We start from the raw sequence: 18,687 nt of genomic DNA, 5'->3' as shown, positions 1-18,687 counted from the left end.
TCTCAGCTCCCCTTCAGCTGTCCAGGCCCCCCCAAGCCCGGGGAGGTGATTAAAACCCCACCAGTGGCCTCAAGGTCTAATAGGGATCTAACACCCGTCCCCTCCGAGACAGCTGGCACAGAGGAGCTGGCGTCAGCTCCCCCCGCACGCCTTGGAGAGCCACCCTAGATCAATGGCAATGGGGGTGAGAGTGGGGGGTCTCTTCGCCAGTCGGATCACCCCTGGGGAGGGATGGAGGGGGGAACAGGCCCCTCACCTCCCTGGCCCTTCTGGGCCTAGAGGGTGCCTGGGGGGATGAGGAAAGGCCGCTGGAATCAGGCTGTCTAGCCTGGAGAAAAGAAGGCTAAGGGGTGAAGGGGGAATGGTAGGGAAGAGGAGGAGGAGGAGGGGAAGGGGATAACGGCTTCCCAAGCCTCTGACAGATTATTATGAGGACACTGTCCAGAGAGGAAATGGGCTTAAATAGCAGCAGGAGAGAACTGGGGAAGGAATAAGGAAGAACTTCCTGTAGGCCAGGGCGATTAAACATGAGGGGGGCGAGGTGACTGAGGAGGGGGTGGTCCGCAGAGGTTTAAAACAAGAAAGAGACCCCTCTGCCCGGTGTGGGTTAAGCATTCACATGCCTGGAGGCAGGGATTTGGACCGGAGAGCTTTCTGATACCCCTTCCAGGGCTGGGAGCCTGGAGAAGGGCCTTCCTCTTTCCCCGGATGGGCCTGAGCCGTGACTCTGGAAGGAGATTGAGGAGGCTGGCAGGGACCGGGGAGAGAGAACTCTTGTCTCATTAAGAAGCTGGTTCTGTGGAAAGAACAAGGGCTTTGGAGTCAGAGATCATGGGTTCAAATCCCGGCATCGCCACTTGGCTGTGTGACTTTGGGCAAGTCACTTAACTTCTCTGTGCCTCAGTTACCTCATCTGGAAAATGGGGATTAAGACTGTGAGCCTCACCTGGGACAACCTGATCACCTTGTAAACTCCCCAGCGCTTAGAACAGCGCTTTGCACATAGTAAGCGCTTAATAAATTCATTACTATTATTATTATTAAGAAGCTGCCCCCATTCCCACAGTCCTCCAGTCTCCACCCCTCTAGACCGTGAGCTCGTCACTCTGTTGTTGTATTTTCCTAGTACATTGCTCTGAAGCAGCGTGGCTTGGTGGAAAGAGCAGGGGCTTTGGAGTCAGAGGTCATGGGTTCGAATCCCGACTCCGCCACATGTCTGCTGTGTGACCTTGGGCAAGTCACTTAACTTCTCTGAGCCTCAGTTACCTCATCTGTAAAATGGGGATGAAGACTGTGAGCCCCACGTGGGACAACTTGATCACCTTGTATCCCCCCCAGCGCTCAGAACAGTGCTCTGCACACAGTAAGCGCTTAACAACTGCCATCATTATTATTATTAACAGTGAGCGCTTAATAAATGCCATTATTATTATAAATACGATTGAATGAATGAATGGAGAGTTCCCTCTCCCATTTGGCACACCCCATCGCTTTGCCGTGAGGGGAAATTCTCCCCTCCGGTCTCTTTGGGGTCGACCAGGCAAGGGCCAACTGAGCTTTTCCTGTTTACTTCGTTGTCAAGCGGAAGGCCCCGGGAGCAGGACCGCAGGCCAAGGGGCAGGGGTAAAGCAGGGGCGTCCTCTGCTGATTGCCTTTGAAGACAAAACAGCAGCAAGGATATATGTATATATATATATATATACATATACCTATGTATATATGTATATATGTTTGTACATATTTATTACTCTATTTATTTATTTATTTATTTTACTTGTACATATCATCATCATCAATCGTATTTATTGAGTGCTTACTATGTGCAGAGCACTGTACTAAGCGCTTGGGAAGTACAAATTGGCAACATATAGAGACAGTCCCTACCCAACAGTGGGCTCACAGTCTAAAAGGGGGAAACAGAGAACAAAACCAAACATACTAACAAAATAAAATAAATAGAATAGATGTGTATAAATAAATAGAGTAAAAAAAAATGTACAAACATACATATCTATTCTATTTATTTTATTAGTATGTTTGGTTTTGTTCTCTGTCTCCCCCTTTTAGACTGTGAGCCCACTGCTGGGTAGGGACTGTCTCTATATGTTGCCAACTTGTTAGTACAGTGCTCTGCACACAGTAAGCGCTCAATAAATACGACTGATGATGATGATGAAGGATGGGCCAGAGGCTCCTGCCTCCCCCCAAGGTCCCTCGCCTCCCTGTTTTTTCGACTTGCTTATCAGCTGTAGCAGCAGAGACATCGTAAGGAGAAATATTTGGCAGGTGGAGAATAGTCTACACCAGAAGCTAACCCGGCCTGGGAGCTCTTAGGAGTAGAGAAAGCCCCAGAACCCTAGAAACTGGAGGTGACCCCTCCTCTCTCCTTCCATAACCTTCAAGAAAAAGGGCTCTCTGAAGGCTGAACTTTCGGAGGGAAAGACAGAGACGGCAGCGGGAACGATAGAGACACCAGAGCGAGAAGCTCCAGCGTGAGACGGGAGAGTGCTGGACGAGCAAATTTATCATCCAAGCCGTGAGCTTCCATTCTGCCTAACGGAGCTGGGCAGACTGCAGATTTCCAAGCTTTCTGCAGTGTTGGAAAAGGAAATAACCTAACAGATTGCAATTAAGGGGAGGAGGGGTAAGAAAAAAAAGCCCACCCCTAAACTGCAGCTTGACTGAGTGCTAAACTGTGTTTTAGCAGAGGGCCAATCAAAAGCCTCTGACACAAGCCTGATTCCACTTAAAAAACTTAATTGCAATTACTTGGTTGGTGGAGCAGCGAGGCAGCTCAGTGGGTGAGACTGCTGGGACCAATTTGAAAACAGCCCTGATGCTTGTTACAGAGCAGCAGTCTGGGTGGGGAGCAGCAGTGTCCCGGGGAGAGCAGGGGAGTGGTGGCTGGGCAGACCCATAAATCTCCTCCAGAGAAGGTCCTGCCGTTGGGGGGGCGGTTGTTGTGATCACAGGAGAAGTCATAAAGTGCTCAGGAGGCCTGCTTTTCCCCTCCCCCGCTCCTTCATGTCCTTTAGGAGCAGCTTTGGGACAGTGTGTTGTACTGGCATTCCACAGTAACAGACACAGGTACCGGGTCACTTGGAGCCAGGCCATAAATTGGCCAGCGTCCTGCCGTAAATCGCAACAGGTGAGGGGAAAGGGGGGAGCTGGGGGGAAACGATCTGTAACATTGCGCCAAGTCCCCCAACCCCTCGGGTGTCTGTTGGTCAGAAACATGTTTTTGCATCCACTCTATTAATTAAAAGAGATGGGAAAGAATTTGCTCACGTTGCGAGAATATCAAGAAGATTGTGAGGAGGAGGAGAAGCAGGGGCGAAAGGGAAACTGTGCTGTGGGACAGAGCCCGGAGAGTAGGTTGGATTGGGGAGGGTGGGAAGGGGTCGGTCAAAGTAGCTGGTGTTGGCAGGGTCAGACAAATGGCACCTAATCTCAATTTTTTTGCGGAAGGGATAGGAATGTATCATCTTGGGGACAATCTCCCTGGGTCCCCTTCTGGGATAGGATCGAAGCCGTTGAAGGGTTTGATTTAGTGTGGCCGAATGGATAGAGCACGGGCCTAGGAGTTAGAAGACCTGGGTTCCAATCCCGGCTCCACCACTAGTCTGCTGTGTGACCTTGGGCAAGTCATTTTACTTCTCTGGGCCTCAGGTACCTCATTTGTAAAATGGGGATGAAAACCATGAGGCCCTTGTAGGACCTGATTATCTTCTATCTATCCCAGCGCTCAGTATAGTGCTTGGCAAATATAGCGCCGTTATTATTCTGGGGTGTTGTGGGTGGTTTCAGGGGAACTGGGCAGGGTATTAGGATGGGGAAGAGGGTAGCAGTAGTTAAACAGCCTTTAGACCCGTGATTCTCAAACCAGGGGCAGTACATTCCCAAGGGGTCAGGTGGACTAGTGAAATTCTGCAGTGAGAGAGAAAAGAAAATCCAACTCCTTGATTTTTCACTCCCTAGCACTTCCAAATGAGGCCCTACTGAGACGTAAGAGGAGTTAGAAGAGAAATTCAACTGAGTGTGTTTACTACCCACCCAATATTGGATTCTAGCCCCCAGGAGAGCAAAATCCTCCTCACATATGACTGGAGATGGTGCTTAAAAAATGGTTCTTAAAGTGGTGCTTGAGAAACAGCAGAGCTTTTCACCCACTAAGGGCTTCATAAATACAACAACTACTCCTACAAGGGCCGGTGCAGTGGCCCAGCAAGGAGCTGAATGTTTTAGGCTTGTTCCTCCACCTCCTCTCTCTGGACTTTGGCAAGTCCCTGACCCCCTTAATTCTCCCTAGGAAAGAAGGGGGAATACACTCAGCCAAATGGGGGAGAATTACAGAGCTCCCTCTAGACTGAAAAGGGCTTTGAACTCCTTAGGTGCAAAAAAGCATAGAAGCCCACGCTCTTGTAACTCCAGTCCACAACCTCAGAACTCCTTCCAAGCGTCACAAGAGAATATAAATTCCAAACCATCCTATTTCTATCAAATTTTATTTGTTTTTTTTTGACCAACATCTAAATTATACATTGAGTTTTCCATGCAACCAAACACCATATATCCCCTTTGATTACCATTTTCAAAAGGGACTGTAAAAAAAAATGACTCGAAACCACATGGCAGGGAATAGCTGAACATAAAGAGAAATAAAACACTGACAAAGAAAAGCAAAAACCAAACTAAAATCCAACTTGTATAGATCTGAGTAAAGCGGAAGGGAAAAATGACACTTATGGTGAGTAGTCCCCAGTCTCAGAACTTTATCTCAGAATGAAGTGATAAGAGGCTTTTAGAATATCAGACCAATGAGGGAAAGGACCTCTTCACAAAAATAGCCTGCCACTTTTAGATGAGGGTAATAAGTAAATTCATAAAAAATCAGGGAGAGACCCCACCTGAAAGAGGGAGTGGGCAGTAAAGCAGGGTCTGCCAGCAGTTGCCCCAAGCCACTGAGCTTCCCAAAGCCTGGCATCATATTTCTAACCGTTGTAATCATTGACTTTCTGCTGTGCTTGTACATGTTTCCAAGCTCTTCCCACATCAATGACATCCTTGTTTCCATAGCAACCAATGTATTTCAAAGGGGAAAGGGTGCCCAGGACTCAAGGAAATGAGCCAAAAGTAACTGCCTGATGGAGAGAGGAGAGAGAGGAAAGGGCTGTAAAGTTTTCAACATTGCTGGTCTGAGAACTTTGACACAATGTATTCAATCCAGACCAGTGGCCATTAAAGATTTATGGCACCCACACTGGAGCCTAGCACACTCCCTCGTTCAAATTCATCCATATTCTCTCTCTCTCCCTCTCCTTCCATAAACAGACTCAATTGTTCCCTGTTTGCAGAACCTACTGTATGAGGGGGGTCTTCATCAAAGTCTGGCCACCCGGGGGGCAGGTGTGTGTGGAATGCTGGATCTCTCTTCTCTTCCCAAATCCCCACCTGTAACTTGGTCATAACCCCCCTCCAACCCTCAGCCTTCCAAAAGCTATTTGATTTCTCTCAAACTGGGGTTTCGGGGGAGGACTTGAAAAACCAAACGTGCTCCAGAGTTCCCCCAAAGCGTTCAGCTAGAAAAGTCTAGAAAAGATGAAAGCTTGTGACTCTAAATAATTACCATGTATTTTTAGTTCAAAAACAAAACCAAGCATTTCTGCTAAAGTTATCAGTGAGGGAAAAGTGGAATTCAGACCTCATGCTAAAAGCGGCACAGAGCTACTTAAGGTTAATGGAAGGCTATTCTTCTTTAAATTACCACCGTAGGATGGTGGTAAAAGTAAGAAAAATTTTTAGAAACTGTGCACTTCCAGTGCCGTCAGTCACATATTGCAAAGTTATAATCACAAACCCTGCAACCTCGGCTTAAGCCATTTGAAGAGTACACAGTAGTTTCGTGATATCTGATTTGCAGCTGTTTACGGCACTATATCGGGAAGCCCTTGGATAATCAATCAATCTTATTTATTGAGCGCTTACTATGTGCAGAGCACTGTACTAAGCGCTTGGGAAGTACAAATTGGCAACATATACAGTCCCTACCCAACATTGGGCTCACAGTCTAAGGTGGAGCTTTTGAAAGATGGACGGCAATACAGTTCTCTCCTTAGGGAGACCAGCGCCGAGTGGCCCGCTGAAAGGATTCAGAGGGAGCCAGATCAACGAGGGCATCTAGGGAACCACCTGCTTAGGGAATTTTAAAAATTAACTTTCTGTTTGCTTTCATGTCCTCACGCGTTTGTCCAATGTTCCAATCTGGGTTCCGGCTGAGATCCCACCTTTCAGCAGGCCCCCTAAGTGTCCCATCGGCTGAGACCCAAACCCACCCGCAGAGTGGCGGATGGAGAGGCGGAGTCCGGGGGGCCAGCTCAAAGAACACCACCGACCGCCCTCTGGGGCCCTGGGCCCAGTTCAAGCACCACTCCTCTGGGGTGAGGAGAGGTCCATTGAAATTCCTGCCTGCCCACTCAGCCTTAGAAAGCGCAGAGGAGAGGGAGGAGATGGGGGGAGAGAGACGGTGTGTGTGTTTTGGGGGGCAGCAGGGAGGTCATTGTGCCCTAGGGCAAGCATCACCAACTCTTGGGAACCACTTCATCCTCTAGGTCTGGTCACCAGTGCTGTTTGAAGTGTCCTGCTCTCCCATCCGAGGTTAGGTTTTTGTGGGTTTTTTTTTTTTCCCAGGAGGGGAAAACAATTTTTGTTTAATCCACTCTGAGAGCTGGAATGCTTTCCTCCCCCCTCCCCCACACTCACAATCCCTACCGCCACACACCACGACAGACTCCCGGGGGGGCTCCAGTCAGGGAGGTGATTTTTGCTTCCATGGTTCTGACCACCCAGACAGGAAGTGAACCGGTGCCCTCCTAAACTGCGGGACTCTGACACCCTCACCCCGCTCCACCAACTTCCTGTTCCATTAAAATTGATCTCCTCTAAAAATAGATTCCCCTTGGCTTTTCTGGGTGAAGAGGATTTAGGCAGCGAAGCTGCATTTAGTTTTAAAATCCGATACCCAGTGCCTAATTGTGATCACTTACACATGGAATTCTGACTGTCTGACACGATTATCTTGTTTCTACCCCAGTGCTCTGTCTAGTGCTTGGCACACAGTAAGCGCTCAACAAACACCATCGTTATTATTTGGGCTCGGTAGGTCGGTGGGCGGACGGATGGTGAAGCCAGCTAATCTCCAAGTCAACTGTGGGATTGCTCCAGTGAACTGGAGCAGCTCTGTTGACGCTAGTCTACAGCCACTATTTGAGGGCGTTTTGGGGAGTTTTTAATTTTTCTGGAATTAAACCTCCCACCTTTGCCTACATTCCAAATGTCATTAGAGTAAGTCCTAAGGGACATGCTTCTCTCCTGTGGCCAGAGGGGGGTGGGAGTTCGGTTGTTGCAGTGACTTGTTTTCAATACAGGATTTTTTTTTTCTATGCCCATAGGGGAAGGATTACATGAACATTCTCCTACCTGCATAACAAGATGGTTTAATCATCTGCTACTTTCCCCTCCACCCCATCTTGAATAGGTGCATAGCGAAAACCAGCCCGTTTGTAGATGGGAAATCTCCCTGATCAGTCCCACTTTCCAAACCATAAGGGGAATCCACACTATAAGTCACTGAATAAATGAACTCAACACGAGCTTTTTTTTTTTAAAGCCCATTGGATTTGTCTAAACTATATTGCAATCTCGTGCTCATTTAAAGGGTCTCATTTTCTAATCATGTGCTTTGAGACATTTAATACTATTTCAATTATGCAGAGGAAATAATGTAATTCCTTTATTTGAAAAATGATACTGAACCTTGGCGATCAGTTAAACCTACTGCCAGAGTGGGGACTCTTTCTTTTTTTTTTTCCTTTTTTTTAAAAAAATTGGGCCGTTCCCCCTCTTTAAAACAGCTGGAGCTGCTCACAGATGGAAAAACATTTGGTCAGAAAGCAGCAAATTAGTGTTTTCAGGACAGGATTCGGCTCCCGTGGTTCCTGCATTTCCATTCGTCTGGGGTTTATTTCTTCTTCGCGCTGACGTTTTTGCAGACCCAGTTCATGCCGTCCTTTAAGGGAAACGTGCACAGAGAAAGGTGATGAGTTAGTTGGGAGAAAGTGAACAGACTTTCCAAATGCAGTGCTGGTGGGACATTTGTGTCGGGGCTGGCCTTGGTGAGCCACCTGCCTCCCGGAGTCCCATTTACCCCGGGGGTCCCTTGGGCGTAGCCCCTTGGCGTGAGTTTGGGTGTTGGGAGCTGGCATCAGCTAGAACAGTGCTCTGCACATAGTAAGCGCTTAATAAATGCCATTATTATTAACTAGGACTCTGTGGCCCTCACAAAAGCTGGGGTCTCAGTTTCCCTGGAAAGGGAGAATTAGTGGCAAAAGACAGTGACCTCTTCTGGCCAAGTCAGCAGTGGCACTGAGGGGACCAGAAGGCCACAAATTGGGCCAGAAATAATAATAATAATGGCATTTATCAAGCGCTTACTGTGTGCAAAGCACTGTTCTAAGCGCTGGGGAGTTTACAAAGTGATCAGGTTGTCCCACGGGGGGCTCACAGTCTTAATCCCCGTTTTACAGACGAGGGAACTGAGGCCCAGAGAAGTGAAGTGACATGCCCGAAGTCACACAGCTGACAAGTGGCGGAGCTGGGATTTGAACCCATGACCTCTGACTCCAAAGCCCGGGCTCTTTCCACTGAGCCATGCTGCTTCCCCAAGAGGGTGGCCACGGCAAAAGCCTCTTAAAAATAAGTCGACTGCCCAGATACCTGTGCTATTGAATGCACGCTGGACGGACCTGCAACCATTTTGGTCGTGTCCCCCCCCGCCCACAGAGCTGACTTTGGCTGAGACACTCAACTAAAGAAGCCAAGTGCCCTACGGCCCACCCTGGTTTGTTTACAATAATAATAATAATGATGCTATTTGTTAAGCATTTATGTGCAAAGCACTGTTCTAAGCGCTGGGGAGATACAAGGTGATCAGGTGGTCCCACGTGGGGCTCACGGTCTCCATCCCCATTTTACAGATGAGGTCACTGAGGCACGGAGAAGTTAAGCGGCTTGCCCAAGGTCACACAGCTGACAAGTGGTGGAGGCAGGATCCCAAGCCTTCCACTGAGCCATGCTGCTTCTCTGTGACCATACACGCTAGGGTTAAATTACATTTATCTGGGGGGAAGAAAACAAAGTCACCCTAGCATGTGTTGCCAGACACTCGTTGCGGCAGTGTGTGTTCATTTCTCTCCGTGCTGCAGCACTGGTCGGATTAAAAGAAACAGGCGAGATGCGTGTACGGAGAAGCGCTACCAGGCAGACCAACTGTGGAGGAAGGTTCGCTTAAAGGTACAGCAACCTTGAAGGTGTCCTTTTCAGGAACACCGCATAGCAACACCTAGCTGGAAATCATGTTATGCCTAAAGCAAAGTAGTAATGTGATTCAGCACCGAGAAGTCTTCCCAGTTCAGTAGAGTCTGCCCCAGACGACCCCTTTTAGACCTCGTTCCCTTCTCGCTCAAGTCTCCAGATCCTTGAGAAGCACCCCTCCAGGGGCAAGAGAGTGAGAAGGAAAAAAAACACAACCCCCCCCCTCAACAAAACCATTCCTGCAACAAATGCGTCTGCCCGTGGCACATGCCCTCGGGAGCCTTACCCATGCTGGCTGGCACCCACCCCCGGCACCCACGGCTGTGCAGAGCCCCGCATTCATTTTCCATGTGGGTTTATTTGCTGAACCGGAACAGCTGAGACAGCTTAAAGTAATAAATATCAGCTGACACCTTTTACCATTCAGAACCCTAATCCCATACACAATACATGGCTGCGATGAAACAAATCGGACCCAAACCTGAATTTACTGTGATTAAAACTAGGACCACTGCCCTTAGAGAATTTGGGAAAGGGAAGCAAACAATCTGAGGGCAGAGCAGGCCCCTCTAATAAAGCAAAGTTTAGGATGGATCTGTGCGGCTCAGAGCTCAACCTGAGAGCTGGGGGGAAAGGAATGACCGGAGCACAAGATGCAAAGAAAGGTGAACTCTAAATGGATTTCAAATACACAACTGGGTCAGCTAACTTATTTTGAATGGCTGAAAGCGGGCTTTAAAACCATTTCATGGAAAGGATTAATTTAAAAAGAATCGGGTTTATTTTTAGTATCTAACTGGTTTCCAGTGGAAAAATGATCACCTGCTGGGAAGAGGAAAAAAAATGAAATTTTACAAATCAGAAAGTGATGAATAAGATAATCTTATCATTGACTATGAAGAAGAAGTCAGCACTTACATAGCACTTTTAAGAGCTGCACAAACATTAACAAAGGTGTGTGCTTCAGAATATTCTGATCTCTATGACCTGCAATATTCGATCCAGATGTCTTTGTGGCAATGGGGGAGGGAGGGCCCAGTTCTTATGCCACAGGAACCCAATATTGTTTTTTAGTTAGGCAGATGGGTTACTGTGGAGGGGGAAGTCACTGGGGGGTGAGGCTGGTTTCCAGTTCTTAGAGTCACTGTAAGCAGAAGTTATAACTAATTCAGGAGGCAAGGGACGAGTTCTATCCAGCCAACCCCGTTCCCATCATCATCATCAATTGTATTTATTGAGCGCTTACTGTTTGCAGAGCACTGTACTAAGCGCTTGGGAAGTACAAGTTGGCAACATATAGAGACAGTCCCTACCCAACAGTGGGCTCACAGTCTAAAAGGGGGAGAAAGAGGAGGGTGCCGGGCTATGGTTTAGGTTGCGGGGGTAGTGAGGGGGAGGGCGAAGAGGCTGACTATCACTGGCTGTGAGGGACTCAAGGTAGCACTGTCGCTTTGCTACCTTGTACGATTGGGCAAGGAAAATTGGAACCAAAGTACTCCAAGCCATAGTTGTAAGTTCCCCTGACCCTTGACCCCGGGGATGTCCGGCTAGGGGGACGAAGCCAGTACTTGAATGTGTCTGCTACTTCTGTTGTATTTTACTCTCCCAAGTGCTTAGTACAGTGCTCTGCACAAAGTAAGTGCTCAATAAATACTACTGATTGATTGATAACTTTCTGGAATGAACTATAAATACACAGTTCATGTGTATGTATATATATGTGTATATATATATATATATATGTACAGAGAGAGAGAGAAATAGAGAGAAGGTGCGTGGCTTAGTGGAAAGAGCATGGGCTTGGGAGTCAGAGGTCATGGGTTCTAATCCCAGCTCTGCCACTTATCAGCTTTGTGACTTTGGGCAAGTCACTTAACTTCTCTGTGCCTGTTACCTCATCTGTAAAATGGGGATTGTCTGTGAGCCCCACATGCCCTTGTATCTACCCCAGTGCTTAGAACAGTGCTTGGCACATAGTAAGCGCTTAACAAATACCATTTTATATATATATCATATCCCACCTTGACTACTGTATCTACCTCCTTGCTAACCTCCCAGTCTCCTCTCTCTACCTTTACTTCACTCTGCTGCCTGGATTGTTTTTCTAAAAAAGGTCAATTCCCATCTCTTCACACCTCAAAAACCTCCCGAGGTTGCCCATCCACCTCTGCATCAAACAGAAACTCCTTGCTATTGGCTTTAAAGCACTCAATCAGTCCTCCAAAACCAACCTACTCACAGGACCTCTATCTCATCTATCTTACCACTGATACCTTACCCATATCCTCTCTCTGGTCTGGAATTCCCTCCCCCTTCATATACAACAGAACCATTCTCCCCACCTTCAGAGGTTTATGAAAAGCACATCTCCTCCAAGAGGCCTTCCCTTTCTAAGTAGGCCCTCTTTCCCCTACTCCCTCTCGCTTCTGCATTGCCTATGCCCTTGGATCTCTACCCTTTATGGACTTGATATTCACTGCACCCTCAGCAATTATGTACATAGTCATAATTTATTTTAATGTCTTTCTCCCCCTTTAGACTGTAAGCTCCTTGTGGGCAGGACACATGTCTCTCAACTCTGTTGTATTGTACTCTCCCAAGTGCTCAGTACAGTGCTCGGCACACCGTAAGTACTCAATAAATGCCACTGATTGAACTCTCAGCCTTGCTCATCTGAGGTGTCTGACCAGACCTGAGAGTTTTCCAAGAAGGCTGAAATGAACCCAAATGGGGTCTTTTGGGACTGTTAGGTTTTTTTTCCTAATGGTATTAGTTAGCTGCTTACTTTGTTCCAGGCATTGGACTAAGCACCGGGATAGAGAGAAGCTTAATCAGATTGGACAGTCCATGTCTTACGTGGGACTCACAGTTTTAATCCCCATTTAACAGATGAGGTTAGTGAGAGGCATAGAGGAGTTAAGTGACTTGCCCAAGGTCATGGAGCAGACATGTGGCGGGGCAGGGAGTAGAACCCAGGTCTGCCCTCTTTCCACTAGGCCATGCTGCTACTCATTGATCTTTGAGGCCAGATGCTCTCCTCCCAAAAGACCTACCCCTAACTTCTCCGACACCCAGTTTCTAAAAGTATAAAGCCCAAACAACCAATATTCTGACCTTCTAGGAGCCATTTATAGAACCTGGTGCCCTCAAATTCCATCTCCTCTCCCCCAGATACATTTTTTAAAAAATGGTATTTCTTAAGAACTTAATATGTGCCTGGCACTGTACTTAGCAGCAGGGTAGATACAAGCCAATCGGGTTGGACTCAGCCCCTGGCCCACTTGAGGCTCACAGTTTTAATCCCCATTTTCCAGATGAGGTAACTGAGGCCCAGAGACGTTAAGTGACTTGCCCAAGAACACAGAGCAGACAAGCGGCAGATTCTGGATTAGAACCCAGGTTCTTTCAACTCCCAGACCTGTGCTCTATCCAATAGGCTAAGCTGCTTCTCGTCTTTGTCACTCTCTTCCTCCCTCTCCCTTCCCACTTTCCGACACTGGACTGGGGAGGGACAAGAGTGGGAAACAGCATCAAATTGATCCTCCACAACAGGCGCAAAGTGAGCGACACATCTCTGGAGGAGAAAGTGGGGCAGAAGATCAATGGATCACTTTACCTGACCACAAACCTCAAAAGTTCTCTAGAACCTGCCAGCTCTGAAGAGGGAGATGCAGCCCACTAGAATCAAAGCTGGGAACATGTCCATTTTGCTTCCCAGGTGTCCAGTACAATATTCTGCATTCACTGAGAAGGAATGTGGTCTAGCAGAAAGAGCTAATCAGAAGACCTGGCTTCCACTCCCGGATCCGCCACTTGTCTGCTTAACTTAACTTGTCATTTAACTTCTCTGTGCCTCAGTTCCCTCAACTGTAAAATAGGGGATTAAGACTGTGAGCCCTATCTTGTATCTACTCCACTGCTTAGTACAGGGCCTGACACATGGTAAGTGCTTAACGAATGCCATACAAAAAAGTAAATGCTCAATAGATAACATTTCTGTAACTACTGCAGTCAATTTGGCTAATTCTTTCGGCATACTGTTCTTAGTTAGCACATAGTTATAAAGGCCCTGGGCAGGCTTTGCTATAACACTGTATGAACTCTGCTTTTAGTTATGGACTACAGTAGAATTCCAGTTTTGGGGTAGAGCAGTTATCTATCCATTAATCAGTCTTTTTTTTTAATGGCATTTGCTAAGCACTTACTATGTGCCAGGCACTGTTCTAAGCGCTGAGGTAGATACAAGGTAATCTGGTTGGAAACAGTCCCTGCCCAAAATGGGGCTCGCAGTTTCAATCCCCATTTTACGGATGAGGTAACTGAGGCCCAGAGAAGTTAAGTGATTTGCCCAAGGTCATGCAGCAGACAAGTGGAAGAGCCTGGACTAGAACTCAGGTCCTTCTGATTCCCAGGCCTATGCTTCAACCACTAAGCCATGCTGCTTCTCTCTATCAATCAGTGGTATTTGTTGTGGGCAGGAAGCGTGTCTACCAACTCTATAATATGTACTCTTCCAAGTGTTTAGTACAGTGCTCTGAACATAGTAAGCACTCAAGATGGTTGGTTGATTTACTTACTGTGTGCAGAGTATTTCATTAAGCATTTGGGAGAGTACAATATAACAGAGCTCCCTGCTCACCATCTATGCCATTCCTATTTTCTTCGCTTACTATCCATTGAGTTCCTGGGCTTCTGCTACTTAACACGGCACAGTTGTAGAATCCCATTTGCCTGTTCTTACACTAACCAAGAAAACAGTCAAGGTGCATGAATGTAGTGGAAATTTTCCTGCTTCTAAAATTCTTAGTGGAACTTCTGAATTAGCTTCATAGTTGCATTCAATTTTCCAGATGTTACTGAAGTAAAAATAAAACAGCAAAAAACAAATGACAAAGGCAGGATGCGGCCATTTACCTGAAGTGAGGCCCTATTTGAGAGCTCCCTGTCTCCTACCGGGAGGCCCTCTCCCACTAAAATGGCCTGGTGCATTTATTCAGTGCTTAGCTTTGTTCTCAATTTTTCAAACATTTCACCCATTTTGTTCAAATTTCCCTTCACAACTAGGGTGCTGGTGTAGGGCTGATTTTATTGGATTAAAAAAAAGGCCCTCCAAAACACAACCCCCAAATCCTAAAAAAACACATACACAGCTTTGGTCTTCAGTTAGTTTGAGAGCGCAAAGGGAGAATTTTATTGCGTTAGAAACACCTGAAAAAGAGGGATTTGTGCTAGAAACTGTATTTCAACCATAACTATTGCCAACTTGTACTTTCCAAGTGCTTAGTACAGTGCTCTGCACACAGTAAGCGCTCAATAATTACGACTGAATGAGTGAATGAATTTACTACTGCAAAGGTGGTATTAAAAATAACCTGCAGAGACACTGACCTGTGCTGGAGAGGTCAAAGAGAAATCCTAGCCCATGCTTTCAGTTTAATACAATTCTTCCGCTAAGAGAATAGTCTGTAAATGAGAGCAGTGGAGATTCTAATGCCACTAACGGATAAAAGCACTGTCCTGCTGTCTGCCCAAAATGGCAGAATATGTATTTTGTTGGGACTGGTTTTGAAAGCCAGGTCAATTACGCGTGGGCACAAGCAACTCCTCACCTATAGGAATACGGTCTCCCTAGTGGGATGTGTATGGAGCTATCTGAGTCAGGACATTTCTGGAGAGTTTAATTTTCCGTAAGCCCAGAGCTCCTATTATTCTGAGGGTGTGTAAGCTGAGCCTGCGGGCCTATGTGGGAGTGATGATGACAGTCCCCTCCCGTCTCTTCCTGTGTTCTCCCTTTGAATCGGCTTCCTGCTCTTCAAATGGAGAACCGCTGCTGAAGTGGCGACAACCTGTGCTGCTACTTACATTTTTCCTCTTCTAACTTAAGTACTGGTGGAAATTTCCACCCAACTTAAAACAGGCTTTTTACCCCTGATCAGCGCAGGGAGGTCTGGTCCAAGAATCCATTTCTGATAAACAAACAAAAAGCTACTAGAGTTGTATGTTGGGGGAGACTAATCTCATATAATGAACTTTCTTCTTTAGAAAAAATCAGCAAAGAACTATAAGAACAACCAAATCAAATCCCTAATCTTAAAGCTACCTTGCCGACTGCTGTTGCCTTTGTTTTTTAGGACCAGTAGGCATTCGTGGCAGATTGCTAAGTAGGAAAAGTGCATTTTCTTTATTTTTGCTGTCTGAATACTAAGGTGGAGGTTGGGTGGGGGGGTAGTTGGTTAAAAAAGCAAACACAAAATTGTTGGCTGGTTCTTTCCTGCCAGGTTGACTTTAAATTAAACCTGAGATAACACACCCCAGTACCCAGATTACTCTTTAACAACCAAGGGCCCCTGTGGTAACCCCATTAAGAAAGGCCCCTAAAAGCAAACTGGATCACAGTTTAGATCTGTATCACTGTAAAAATAATAAGTAAAGGAATCCAAGATGGATGAATTCTAAAATAGGAAATTCGAGTGTGAGGTGGGGTTGGGACGATTTCTATATGAGGACCGGCTGAAAAGATTACTGTTCTTCCAACTGGGATGACAAAGGCCAAAAAGGGACGTGATTTGAGTTTATTAAAACTATGAAGGGTGTGGACAGGGTGAACATGGAATTGTTCACTCAATTCCATAACATTGGGGCTAGGGGTCACTCTTTGAAGTTTGAGGTTGGTAGGTTCAAAATAAACAAAAGAAAAAGACTTTTTCACACAATGGGTGGTAAGCATACGGAACGTGTTACCACAGTAAATTGTGCAGGCAGAAAATATCAATTTGTTCAACGGGAGTTTGGATACATTCATAGACAGGAGGTCCATAATAGTCCTCGAGCCTGTAAACTCACTGTGGGCAGGGAACGTGCCTATCAATTCTGTTATACCGTGCATTCCCAAGTGTTTTAGTACAGTGCTCTGCACACAGTAGGAGCTCAATAAATAGGATTGATGGATTGTTAGTGGTTGTGGTATTGGTAATGGTATTCACTGAATGCTTACTGAGTGTAACTCTCTGTACTAAAAGCTTGGGGAATGTAATACACACACAATTCCCATTCCCTGTCCCTAAGGAGGTCATACTTTTCACGCAGTAGTAGACAGTAATATCCCTAAGCATGAGGAGGAATGTCAAAGAGACCAACTGCCACACTGTTCCTTTAAACATTCCTTGGTGCCACTGTTCTGGCAGAACAGGCAACAGCGCCTATGAACGTATATGTAATTTATCTGTAAATTTATTTTTTCATTTGTACTAATGTCTGTCTCCTCCTCTGGACTGCTAGCTCATTGTGGGCAGGGAATGTGTCTGTTTATTTTTATATTTACTCTCCCAAGCATTTAGAACACTGATTTGCACATAATAATAATGATGGCATTTGTTGAGCGCTTACTATGTGCAAAGCACTGTTCTAAGCACTGGGGGTATACAAGGTGATCATGTTGCCCCACGTGGGGCTCACAGTCTTAATCCCTATTTTACGGATGAGGTAACTGAGGTTCAGAGAATTAAGTGGCTTGCCCAAAGTCCCACAGCTGACAATTGGAAGAGCCAGGATTGGAACCCATGACCTCTGACTCCCAAGCCTGGGCTCTTTCCACTGAGCCACGCTGCTTAATAAGCGCTCAGTAAATGCGATTGAATGAACGAATGAACAATGGACTGGACGGACCCTTAGTCTGAACGTTGGTCCTGGAGAACTGACCGGAAGTGACTATGCCATCATCATCATCATCATCATCATCATCAATCGTATTTATTGAGCGCTTACTATGTGCAGAGCACTGTACTAAGCGCTTGGGAAGTACAAATTGGCAACATATAGAGACAGTCCCTACCCAACAGTGGGCTCACAGTCTAAAAGGGGGAGACAGAGAACAAAACCAAACATACTAACAAAATAAAATAAATAGGATAGATATGTACAAGTAAAATAAATAAATAAATAGATAGAGTAATAAATATGTACAAACATATATACATATATGCCATGAAACACTGAACTTTGGAACCAAACTGTCCAGGGAGCCTTAGATGGCTAGGGGTTGGGCTTGAGGTCTTTGGTCAGAACTGGAAATTTACCCAGGGTCTGTTCTTGAGGAACCTATATCTGGCTCAAAGCCAGGTCACTTTTCTTTATTTTTCAGGCATCCCACCAAGGCACACTTTAAACAGAAGAAAAAAGGTTCCCTTGTCAAAAATCATGGTTTGGGGAAGGTCCCACTCATCTCTGGCTCTGCCTACAGGGCAGAGGGAAACATACATTACAGTCTCCCACCCCACCCCCCATCCCCACTTTCCAAAATGCAGAGCTTTCAATTTTGGTTTCTCTTCTCTTAACCACCTGCTTGACATAACTGGGTCTCTCGGAGTCTTGCCTGGGTTTACAAGAAGCTCAGAAGGGGTTGGTTTTTCAAGACTGTTATTCTCTTTCTGAGTCTTGTAATAGTCTATTCTATGCCTCCCTTCAAAAACGCTTCTAAATATCATTGTGGTCCCCATCCCCGGTACTATCGATCAGGCTAAACCAGACTTGATTAGAACTCACTTGGGGCCCTCCACACAATTGCATCACCCAGAGAATATGTCATGGGACAATAAAGATTCTTTCTTCTCCTCCTATGAGTTACAAACATTGAATTTACAACATCAGGAAAATGAGCCTCAAGGAATATCGAATCGGACTTTTAACATGGAAAAAAAATCCACCACAACCAATGAAAAGTGACACACCCAAATCGTGTCATACCACTTGGGCCCAATAAGGTAAAAAGCTCACAATTTGAGATGTACGTACCTGCTCCCCTAACCCTCCCACTCAAATGTCCCCATAATTTTTCAAGATAAGACAGGTCTTTCTGAAACACATTATGACCGAAAACACCAGGGATGTAATTAGAGAACATTTTCTTCAAACAACTTAAACTGTAACAGATAGCTATTCGGGGTCACTGATTTTCTTGCCCTTCTCCACTCCCCTTCAGAGTCCCTAGATTTGTGGCTTGTGATATTGCCTGACCCAGTTATTTTCTGTTCTTCTTGTTTGCTCATTTTATTGCACTCTCAGTAATATTGGCCTAAGCTTTAAAGAGAAGTAGGTGAACTTCTAAATTTTCTGAGTCTTTACTGCCCAGTTTCCATGTCTGAAAGAGAATCCAAACCTCTACATATTTCTCACTAAGCCTTACGTCCGTAAGGCTTCTGGGAAAGTCTTTTTCTTCTAAGAGTAATGTCCAACGCATGATACGGCCACCCCGCTGGGCTTTCTTCCCCAACTCCCAGTCTTCCCCAAGTCCAGACTGACCCAGAAAGCGCAAACCATTGC

The 18,687-nt window shown here is 46.0% G+C and overlaps 1 protein-coding gene across 2 annotated transcripts in view; it reads right to left on the bottom strand.

Annotated features, from left to right (window-relative positions):
* Nucleotides 1-7,762: 7,762 nt before the first annotated feature.
* Nucleotides 7,763-18,687, bottom strand: part of ARL3 (ADP ribosylation factor like GTPase 3) — a 48,742-nt gene continuing 37,817 nt past the window's right edge. For both annotated transcript variants that reach the window (XM_038758130.1, XM_038758129.1), the window contains exon 6: nucleotides 7,763-8,065. In XM_038758130.1, the coding sequence (XP_038614058.1) occupies nucleotides 8,018-8,065 (48 nt within the window). In that variant the 3' untranslated portion in view covers nucleotides 7,763-8,017. The remainder of the gene's footprint in view (nucleotides 8,066-18,687) is intronic.

This window comes from Tachyglossus aculeatus, chromosome 16 (genome assembly GCF_015852505.1).
Source record: "Tachyglossus aculeatus isolate mTacAcu1 chromosome 16, mTacAcu1.pri, whole genome shotgun sequence".
NCBI lineage: Eukaryota > Metazoa > Chordata > Mammalia > Monotremata > Tachyglossidae > Tachyglossus > Tachyglossus aculeatus.
The sequence above is the reverse complement of the archived record's forward strand: the minus strand, read 5'-3'. Positions and strand labels throughout refer to the sequence as shown.